At 35.7% G+C, this 11,556-nt stretch overlaps 1 protein-coding gene and 2 long non-coding RNA genes across 4 annotated transcripts; 2 read left to right on the top strand and 1 right to left on the bottom strand.

The window, feature by feature from the left end:
• Window positions 1–3,163: 3,163 nt before the first annotated feature.
• LOC132783490 (uncharacterized) lies at window positions 3,164–3,569 on the top strand. The gene is made up of 2 exons (XR_009632157.1): window positions 3,164–3,349; window positions 3,437–3,569. It is a non-coding gene; the product is annotated as an uncharacterized LOC132783490 (long non-coding RNA).
• Window positions 3,570–5,013: 1,444 nt separating this feature from the next.
• LOC132795708 (uncharacterized) lies at window positions 5,014–7,332 on the bottom strand. 2 transcript variants are annotated; one of them, XR_009633457.1, is made up of 4 exons: window positions 7,103–7,332; window positions 6,559–7,032; window positions 5,093–5,220; window positions 5,014–5,032 (listed from the first exon to the last, which is right to left on the bottom strand). It is a non-coding gene; the product is annotated as an uncharacterized LOC132795708 (long non-coding RNA). The 2 variants fall into 2 exon arrangements; XR_009633455.1 differs by having other exon boundaries at window positions 5,015–5,032; window positions 7,090–7,332.
• Window positions 7,333–10,621: 3,289 nt separating this feature from the next.
• LOC132783908 (odorant receptor 42b-like) lies at window positions 10,622–11,170 on the top strand (the record flags this gene model as incomplete). The annotated part of the gene is made up of 2 exons (XM_060789222.1): window positions 10,622–10,722; window positions 10,885–11,170. Coding segments are annotated over 2 exons (387 nt in total), but the record flags the coding sequence as incomplete, so codon positions are not given.
• Between the last annotated feature and the right edge of the window lie 386 nt (window positions 11,171–11,556).

Genomic DNA, 11,556 nt, shown 5'->3' with positions numbered 1-11,556 from the left:
CGCTTAAACTTAAGTGAGATTCCCATCCCCCTTTATTTTGCTCCTTGTTTTCAGTCTTTTTAACCGAGTTGCATAATTACCAGCTACATGTGTCTGTGCTCACTCAGGCTCCTCCACTTGGTCCTCTGTCTGAGCACGAGCCAGAGCCAGAGCCTTATTGCGGTCCCAGTCTTGATACACTGTGCGGAAAATTACGACATGTGCATGACATAATTTCCCTTTTGCCATTCCTCCTCAACATGACCGAGACGCTGATCCCACAGCGACGACATCGTCCTCTTGAGCCAAGCAGACACTTTTAATTGAGAGACACTTGGATGAGTTGTAGCGCGCAATTAAAATGCCATTACGTATAAAAACAAAGCTCGAGCTCACGCACAGTGGCCTGAATGTTGTTAAGAAATTACCTGTTACTTGCTCCCCAACTAAAGCGTTGTTCCTAGATCAGCAACATTTTGAACTTGCAGAAAGCCAAATTTTAGAGTGACCATTTTAACAACCTTTATGACCTTAAATTTTACACGGAAATGGTAAATTTAGCCACACTACTCAAACATTTGCCTATTAAAAAATGGATTAATCAAAAATTAAAAAAACAGATAAAATCAAATTCATTGCCTATTTCTATTGCAATATAAAAAAATATCTCAAGCACTTATTATTGCAACTTGGTTCAATTATTTTTTTGATTTTAATATTTCATATATGGAGTCTTACGACTCCACAATATTAATTGTTGCTATGTCTCAGACACTTCCTATTTAATTATTTTTATTTATCAATCTTGATGCTTCTCATTACTCTGCCGATATGTGTGCGGAATAATAGGTTGTATATTTTTTCGCATGTGTATCAGCTGAAAAGTTTGCAAAAATTGTTCAAGACCGTTTATCTATATGGAGTTGCGCGAAAAAACACGTTTTCGCTCATCTGGGAACAGTGCTTAAAGAAGAGTTTGGTAGTTTCGCATTCAAAAAGAATTATTTTCGAAGTAGAGTAACCGAATTCGAATCTAATTTTCTCATTTATTGAAAAATAATTTAAAAAAATTTGTAATTTCTAAACTCATATTGTATATCATTTGTTTGACCTGCAACAATTATATTCCATTTCATTATAAGTTAGGCAATATTTCGACACTCTTGGTTATCAAGAGGCTTTGGTTTCAGGGTATTCCGTTGACATGTCATTTCCAGGGATTGCCTGAAATAGAGTTTGCCCTTCCTCGTTTTATTTTTTTTTCCTTTTTTCTGTAGTGTTGTTTATTCACTTCGTAGTTGCGATTTACTCGGACTATATCCATTTGCCCCACCCCCGCTTTCGATTGCTATGACGATGACTATGGCGATGGCTTACCTAGGCTGCTGTCCTGTCTAAAGTTTTTGCATACATTTCGTTGCCTGTATTTTTTGCCAATGCACAAATCCGCAGTTCTATCAAAATCACGTGTAACGACCACGGCCATGAGGATGCCCACTCCTCACCTGTGGGCTTTGGAAATGCAAATTTAGAGTAAAAAGTTTGCAGCGCCAACTCGATTCGTTCTCTATCTATCTTTCAGTCATTCATCCGACTTTCGATTGCTCCTGCTCCAGCTACAATGTACTCCTGTTTCTGCTTCTGCACCATTTTTGTGTGTTACTCGTAGTTTATTTCTGTGGCATTCCAATTGATTTGCTGATTTGCGCATCAATCAAAGGAAATTTGCTTTCATGTGGCCCGATGTGGGGGTTTCCTTGAGGTGCTCGGAATTATATTGAGTTCGGATAGGAATTGAGCTTGGCATGTATTTCCAGCAAAACATTTTCTTGTTTAAGGCTTAGCAATCAAACAATAGCCAAGTTCTGTCAATTAGATTTATTAGACTAAGGTCGACATAAAAGTCAATTATGTGCTTACAAATTGATCTAAGTTTAAAGATTCGGTTCTCATAAATATCAAAATATAATATCAACATCAAAAGCAATCTTCAAACATATAATACACAGGCAAGGTGGAGTGGTGTGGGTACAAGACAGAGCTCTGGCAATCTCTCTCTCTCTCACCAGCAGACGCGATCAGCCAGCGCTAACTCAGCGGGTCGCTCGGTTAAACTTGTGAGCTTTCCGCTTTCAAGCTTTTGTAGTTGTTTCAGTCTTGTTTCGATCTCTGTTTTCTTATTGCTATCTTGAAATGTAGATGCGCACTCACGTTTTCCTTTATTCTGCATGTACTATATGTATGTAAAAACAGACTAAAACCCATTTGTCAATTAGCACAATTATTCTTATTTGAGTTTTGCGCTCCTTTTTTTCCGCTACCCATAGGGTCGGTTTGTCGGTCTGTGCGTCTACATTATTATTTGGCTGTGATCAGAGTAAGTTATTAAAGAAATCATTTTATGGGCTACTGCCGAGTCTTAGATGCTTTGGGTGATATTCTGCTATATTTTTAAATGAGTATGTAAGTATCACTCTTTGACGCATATGTAGTATATCGATATATGTATATTCAGGTATACTTTTATAAAAATATGACACTGTTTTGATTTTATTGAAAATGGGTAGCGCGTGTTACCCATAGGGTAGAAGGATGTAACTTTGTACTGGCAGGAAATGTTTGCAACAGGTAGAAGGAGACTTCTCCGACCCCATTAAGTATATTTATTCTTGATCAGCATTAGCAGGATCTCAGACTTTAAGAGATAGAGCTATAATTTTTTTTTCGACAGGATTTGTTTTGCCACGCCCCCTTCCGCCCCCGAAAATCAACAAAAATAATAATAAGAAAAAACGTAATTTTAAGGCTAGAGTCGCAAATTCTTGCACATATAATAATAACTATAGTAATTGTGATTCCTGATTCGGTTGCGATCAAATAAAAATTGTAGAAGTTATTAAATAAATACTTTTGTATGGGCAAAAACGCCTACTTACTAGGGGTCTTAGTTGCTTTGGCTTACAATCTGGTACATTGAGCTGTCTATGGTATATTTTGAATGTGGTACTATATCGTTATACCAAATATACCATTTGGTATATTTGTAGTATTCTTGGTATATTTTGAAAATAATACCGCAATATTTTTCTTTTATTCAAAATGGGTAGCGGGTATCTCACAGTCGAGCACACTCGACTGTAGCTTTCTTACTTGATTTAATTGTCATTTTAAGAATTATACTAAATGTACTCAAGAGAGACAAAAATAAAGATTAAAGATTTTTTGGATCTTTAAAAGAGAAATTTTGAAATAAGATTTTTTAGGGTGATACAATCTTAAGTTAAGAATTTTATGCTAAATGCTAAGTAAGCAGAGATGCCGTAAATCATTGTGCCATGTGAACGTTGGTCTCGGGTTCAAACTCTAATCGGTTCGTATATAAAAAGGTTTTTTTTTTAATCAATATAAATTTAAGATTGTTTGATCTTGACTTAATATTTTGCCTTCTTGGTTTAAGATTTTTCCATTCCTAAAACAAGATTATAATCTTATAACACTGACGAAGTTGTGGGCTTAGCTGGCTCGTTTTCTAACCAAATGAATTCCGATTTGTATCAGCAAATGTATTGCTCATTAAATGTTTAGGCTTAGTTCATATCGTTTTATTTTTTGATAATAGTGTAAATAGTTTGAAGGACACTTGTATCTATTATCATAATGCTTTTTTGATATTTTCGATAATGCTGTATGCCGTATCATCGATAATACCGATATTCGGTCAAAATAACATCCAGCACTACCCATAGTGCATATAGAAGGGGAATAAGAGACGGATCATTAAATGGTCTTACACATATAAATGATACTTCTAGTGTAAATCTTAAATTGCTTAATATACATGCTGGTTCATTAAATTGTGCTACTAGGTGAACTACTCATCGCATAATCCGTAATTTCATTGGACTAGGACTTACAATGGCAGCCAATAATGATTTGTAATCTGTGCCAGTTACCATGCACAGGACATAGGAGCAAGGACCGAGCCACGAGTAGATATGTACGGCAAATGGTGCCTTGGCATGCCGCCCACAAGCTCGGTACAAAATTCAATTTGCAAGGACTCGGCGCATTGACATGCAGGTCGCAAACGTCATCATCATTATCATTGTCAGTTAGCTGGCAGTTTGCCATCAAAATTGGCGGATTGGAGGCCTTTAAGTGCGTGTCGTAGAGCCAAGTCAAGGGTTAACCGAGCAAAATGTGAGTGAGAGAACTTCCTCTCTCTCCCCCCTCTCTCACACGGGCAACGTCATAGCCGCCATTTCACCTTATCGCCATTTACCAAGCACTTCTTTAAACCAACTAAGTACGACTATTGCTCTAGACGTCGAGTTGCGTTGAGGGTTACTTTAAGCTACGTTATTGCAAGCAAGGTAACAATTTCCTACTCCACTTCGCCAGCTTCGTGTCTCTCACGTGTCATTATCTTAATTTAAGGCAGCCGAGAACCACGCCATCACACCAACTGTGGGGCGTCTCTTCAATACATATGTACATGTATATGTTACCTTCTTTCAGCTCTCATATCTCTTACTTGAATACACAATTACGTGGTTCATGTGTATATGTGTATTTGTGTGTGTGTGTGTTACTGTGAGCACTGTGGGTGGTAAAAATTAAATTTCTCATGCTAAGACACGACGATATCGCTGCACATCATTATAGAGTCCGTAGCTTGTTACTATGCGTGGGGCTGTATGACAACACAACTTCAGATTCGTCTCGACTACTGGCTCTGAGGGTGTAGCAACTTTGTCATTATGTCAGCTAAAAGTCGACATTTCTTTTCACTATCTGAGTAAAAAAGTTTGCCATCTTGATTGCAGCATTGGAATCGTCATGTAAATTAACTATATGTATTTCCATTTAGTTTTTAATAATTGATATTCGATATTCTGTTAGTCATGTAAAAGGAAACCAATGTGTTGTCTAACAAATGTGTTGTGTTGTTTGGAAGCAAACATTATTTTTTTTTATTTAGTTTAAATTTAACAACATTCAACAAGAAATGATAAATATTGCCACAAATCTGAAAATATATATGTATTATATACTGTACACATATTATTCATATTATACTGGAACAAAATTTAAAATTTAAAATAATGCTTACGTATCTTGTATTGTAGTGTATTGTATATTCGATGTCTCTCAGTGCTCCTTTAAAGCTCTTGTTTTTACTGTATTATTAGACTCCGGGGACTTCTCGCTTGCAATTTGCAATCTTTCCTTGAGCGTGTGCTGTGACAGTTTTTGTATAAATATATTTATCAAATAAAAACATAAATACACAAGAGCATTGCATCTAGATTCAAGAATGTTTGTCTATATCTCCTCTTAAGTGTGGGCGTGTTTGGTGGCTCTGTTTGTAGTGTGGCATAATGAGGCCAGTGCACTGGTAGTCGGGAGTCGTAAAGTGAGTTTGAGTATATCAACATTTTATTGCACATGAATTTCAAATTTCCAGCTCGCTGTGCTTATATGCACGATAACATATGCATATGTTCATGGAAATCAACCGAAGTGTCGCATTTGATAGGCCCACTACATACATACCCATCTGCCCACACTCACATTTAAACACACGCGTGCACACACACACATACATATGTATAAGCATATTTATTTGCGTACATGTTTATCCTGATGTTATTGCATTTGCTGCACAAATTTGTTAGCTAAATGTGCAAATTAATGCAATTTGAATACACAATACATATTTTCTCTTTTCACAAATCGCTTTATACTGTGAATATTCTATAAGAACCACTAAAAAATAAATTAAGCAAACAGTTTCCATTAGCCTTAATAATCAGTAAGATTTTGTGAGTGAGCTTTTTAGTTTTAGTGAAATCGATTAAGAATTCGAACTAAAATTATTGCGATTTAAAAGCTAAAAACAAATATGGATTAAAAGCAGTCTTTAAAATGTAATTGATAGATTTCATTAACAAGAGAATGGTGTAAATAAAAATCTTCCACGCAGCATTTCTTAAACTGCCACGAATGAGTGCAAACAATTGGAAATGCATATTGACAATGTGCATAAATGAAAGCGGACAACTATAGCTCACACACGGACACACACACACACAGTCACATACATACAGAGACAATCAATTATGCAATGCGAAAAGCCAAGTCGTGTCCACAGACTCGGAATTCAGAAGCAGAACGAAAAATCGAAAGGCATTTGCGTCAATTTCTCAATAAGGCTCTGAAGCGGATGGTGGCCATCGAGACGGTCAGGCCCGAAGAAGAGTGCAGTGGGGAGAGGGGGTCAAAGTGGACGCCTGCAATGCGCCAGACTGGCTTTAGTACTCCTTCCTCCACCATATGTTCCCCTTCGACCTGTCGGTCCTGGCTTGAGCTCAGGGACAACAACAACTTTTTATTGACAAAGAGAAGAACTGTCGACTGACGATTTTCATTGAATATTTTTGGCCGTATTGCAAGTAGAGCCGTAATACGCAAATGTGAGTGAGTATATGTATGCTTCTCTGTGTGTTTGTGTGTGGGTTTTTCCAGTATCCTGAGCGTCAGAAGTTTGGGCCAAAGGCTACAAAACAGTTTACATACCAACAACAAAAGGCGCCTACAGGACCGTCTCACAGAATTTTGCTGACCCCAATATTTGCAGAACTTTTCAGCAACAATTTCGTTATGCGATTTGCCAGCTATAACCACACTCCTCCCATGACTCAATCGAGCCCATGTACTCAAAGTACCCATCATGCCCCTCACTGCTAGCCCCTCCTCCCGTTGTCCGATTCGGCTGTCATAAATGCCTGCAGTTTGATAGTTGTTCTGCAGCGAAAGTGTTTTTGGCTTGTGCAAGTGGCTGAAGTTGCTCAGTTTTGTTGGTTTATTGGTTTGATTTGATGTCAAACTTTAGCATTGCCTTTGCTACAGTTTCCGTTTCCGTTTCAGCTCCGGCTTCGGCTTCGGCTTTGACTTTCTCTACCACTTCTCCCACCCAGCACGACAGGCGCAATCTCGGTGCTTGTCTCGAATAGTCAATTTCATGCTTCAAGGTACAATTCAAAGGTTCAGCTGCAGGTTATTCATAGGTTAACATAGTTGAATTTTGAACCACATTATATGCGATACCCATCAAATTTACCACTGTGCGTGCACTGAGTCGAAACATTAACAGCAACTGCGCCACAGGTCCTAGAAAAACTGGCTACCAGGTTCATACTTAGCGAGAATCCACTCAGGTTAACTGATTATTTGATTAACAATTTGATTTTAATCTAAGCAAAATTAACATTTAATGTGATGTCGGCATGGAGAGTAAATTGTTAGAGGAAATTATACAAATCAAACAGTCAAAAAAATGTAATCAATGAATGAGTGATCAATATTAAACAAGTAATAAAACTACAATCGAGTGTGCTACCCAAATTTATATACGAAAAAATACTAAAATATGCCGACGGATTAATAGTATTAAATTCAAAATATACCATAAAGTACCAAATATATCAGATTGTCAGTCAACGCAACTAAGGCCTGATTGCAGTAGGCACATTGTGCCATTCCTTAATAAGTTATACAATTTTTTTCTGATCGCATCCAAATTTTCAGGAATCATAAATACTGTTGTTATTGTAGTATCGCATAAGAGAAGAGTATCACATAAATGCTTTCTTGCAGTACTCGTAATAGAGGAGGCTTTTAAACTAAACATTATTTACCGCTCCTGAAATATTGAATAATAAGTATGAGAATTCAAAACAAATAGCAAAGAGATTTTTTAAACCAACTCATTTTGTGTCAAATGTTTAAAATGAATATATGATGATGACCTAAATACTATGAAAAACAAACAAGCCAGCTTCTTATTTTATTGAATTAAGTGAGCGTTGTCAATGCTAAATGCTAAATTCAACAATAAAATGCACTCTATGAGAAACTGATAGAAGATAATATTGCTTAAAGACTGTCACAAATTTTGATAATTTCAATAATAATATTATTTTTGTTTTCGAATTGAAAAGGAATGTCAATATTTAGTCAGCATTACAATATTCTGTTTATGAAATGTGCTAAATAAGAACAACTGGCTGCAGGTCATTGCCAAAGTGAAAACGTCTTTCAATTACTAAATAGAGATAGTTGCAATTTTCCAACAAGAACGAGTAATTTAATTAATTTCGTTAACATATAAACCTAATGTATATTATGAGTACAGTGTCCCAGGATATAAATGACATTATTAATTGACTGACAAAAAGCAACAATTTATACACAATGCGTACATGACAATGTTTAATAATTGTGCATTTACAAAGAAACATTTCAAGTCAATTTACTTGAAATTGAGGATTGTCTCTTTGATTATGAAGAAGACCAAGTACACCATTATCTCATCCACAGCTTCAAGTGGATGTTGTGATTTGATGTGACTAATTATTTTCAAATTTGATGAAAACTTAATAGGAAATGTAAGTCAAATATTGACCTCTTTAACTATCTCCATAGCCTAAAGTGAATAATATCGACAAATCATTTATTTGTGTACTGCAAAAACAGGGTTGTGAAATTCGATTTTAACGTTCCAAATAGAAAAGCTTTTCTATGGGAACGATTCGAATTGCAAGAATTGTAAAGATTCGAAATCAGTAGTAAAATTATATTTCTTTTAGATGAAACACAATAAAAGATGTTCTTTTTTAGAGTCAAGTTATTTATACTATTATATACTATACCAAAATACTATTCCGTTTTTAGACAAGTGCACTAGACTGTAGCTTTCTTACTAGTTTTCTTTTCACAACAAGCACAGAGTTGTATTGAAGTTGGTTAGATATGAAGCCGCAGGCTAAGTTTAACACACATGGCGTGAATAACAGAATATCACAAAGGGACTTAGGATTCAAGCTAACATTTACTGTCCGTATGCAAAAGGGATTTTTGTTTTCTATTATCAGGAGAATGTTATGATTTATTATTAACGGGTTCAAGACTTTGCCGAACCCATAAATTGCGGCCCATTGTAAAGGGTGCAAAGGCCTTTGGCATTGCCGCCTCAGCCGGCAGCAGTTAAGTCAATTAATTGGCTTTAGATTTATTAGTTCAATTTTTCTCTTCTCACAGTGCGTGCATACAAATATATATATATATACATATATGTACATATATGAACGTACATATGTAAGTGCTGTGATTTATTGTGTGAAGAACTCAATAGAAAGACACGCATGCTCAGCTTAGTTTTATACCCGCTACCCATAAGGTAGAAGGGTATTATAACTTTGTGCCGGCAGGAAATGTATGTAACAGGTAGAAGAAGGCATCTCCGACCCTATAAATTATATATATTCTTGATCGGCATCAACAGCCGAGACCATCTAGCCATGTCCGTCTGTCCGTCTGTCTGTCTGTGTGTCCGTATGAAACACTGGATCTCAGCGGGTATCTCACACCCAAAATCGCCTACCCAAATGTAAAATGTAGTCAATATCAAGTTCAATCAATTCTTTTATAATTATTGGGTATGGTTTTTATTTATTTAACAATTTTGATGTCCTATTCTAATGCAAACGTATGTTGAAATTTTGCAATTGGTAAGTAAATAATTTATAAGTGACAGTATTCAGTTTAAACAGAAATTTGTGTAATTCATGGATATGTTTAGTGATTGATACCCTATATTAAGTTAACTTTGGAAGAAAAAGATTTTAACTAAAGCATGACAATTAAAAGGCTTAAGAAGAAAACTAAATATAAATCTTAAGCTAAGAAAAGAATATAAGAATCTCATCACACGGTATCTCGCCATCTAGAATACTTGCTATTCAGTAAGAAATAGAATATTCTGAGGTGCTTCTTTAACGTCTCTATAAAAGGGCAACAATATGCATCCAAAGTCAGTTGTAAGCGAAAAGTGTTAACAGATTGTTACATAAGAAAGTCTTATAGTGGATGACACTAGACTGTTTAATTTGACTTAAATTCAAGGCTGCAATATGTTTCGAAAATACGTGCAAGAATCTTCTACTCCAAGAGAGCTGCTAGACTCACGTGATGCATTCAAGTTTGTAAGTTATAGACACACAATAATTGGCTGGAGGTCACCCACAAAGAAGGGTTTCCAGGGTGTGTTATATAAAATATTTTCACTCGTCGTAATTGCTTTAAATACTTATTTACCAATTTCAATGATGATAAGCTACGTAAGGGAATTCAAAAACATGACACCAGGAAAACTTATCACATCGGTTCAGTTGATGTTCAATTTACCCAACTGCTATATTAAGGCTGCGATTCTCTACCTTAATCTGTGAAGGTTGGAAAAGGCTAAAGAAATGTTGAATGAGATGGACAAGAGTTGCACTAGACAAGAAGAGAAGTTGCAAGTACATCGATCTGTTATACGCTGCAACACAATTTACCTCGTCTTCATGTCCTTTATAATTTCTATCCTCTGTCAACGTTTGCTACTGGTATAATCAATGGAGTCACGCCTTGGAACCTTTATAACCCATTCTTAAACTGGCGTGATGTAACCTGGCAACTTTGGCTAGCGGCTATTATTGAATACTTCATTGTAATATTTCCAGTCTAATATAATAATGCAACTGACATCTATCCTGTGATTTATGGACAAACTATCCGCTTGCACTTCGATCTATTAATAAAACGCATTCAAAGATTAAGATGCGATGGTGATAAAAGCGAGGATAAGAACTACGAGGAACTGACTGGCTGCATCAAGGATCACAAACGGATACTAGAGTAAAGTTTATTTAGACTTTATAACTTAAAATCCTTCAATTACTTTCTATACTTTCAGATATTGCGCCATCTTGAGGCCGCTCATTTCAAGCACGAGTTTTTTCAGTTTTTAGTTGTGGGCATGGTATTGGGTCTTAGCTTCACCAATCTCATTTATTTTAGCGACTTGTTGTCGGGTATTGCAAATCTAGCCTATATTTTTGGCTGCTGTTACCAGACATTCCCCTTTTGTTATATCTGCAATTTCCTGGAGGAAGATGTTGATCGACTTACTTTATCAATTTTTCAGTCGAATTGGTTGAGTGCATCACGAAGTTATAAATTATCTCTAGTTTACTTCTTGCACAAAGCTCAACAACCACTTAAATTTACAGCTGGCAGAATTTTTGAAATCTCTTTGCGCACTAATATAAGCGTAAGTATTTTAAGATTTAGTTCTCTAATATGAAACAATTTTCAATGATTGAACTAATTGCAACTCGCGAAGTTGGCCTTTTCGGTCGTAACACTTGTTCAAAAATTTAATTTGGCTGCAAAAATGGAACGAAAATAAGTTTGGAGAAATGTTCATAAACATCAACGTTTTAACTTATATAAATAACACAATTTTCAAGTTGTATCATAAAAATTATGTAGATTTAAAAAATATATTTTGAAATTCTTTAAAAAATATGATATATTCATTTTCAAATATACATTTAATAGGATGTATGATGTATGTGAAAAAATGACTGTGATATATTATTGTTTTCTTTTTGCCCACAGAAGTAATATTGCCGAAATGGTTGCTGAAAATTCGAGGATTATCACAGTAAATTTATACTACGGAACGCA

The sequence above is a fragment of the Drosophila nasuta genome, chromosome 2L, assembly GCF_023558535.2.
Source record: "Drosophila nasuta strain 15112-1781.00 chromosome 2L, ASM2355853v1, whole genome shotgun sequence".
NCBI lineage: Eukaryota > Metazoa > Arthropoda > Insecta > Diptera > Drosophilidae > Drosophila > Drosophila nasuta.
The sequence above is the reverse complement of the archived record's forward strand: the minus strand, read 5'-3'. Positions and strand labels throughout refer to the sequence as shown.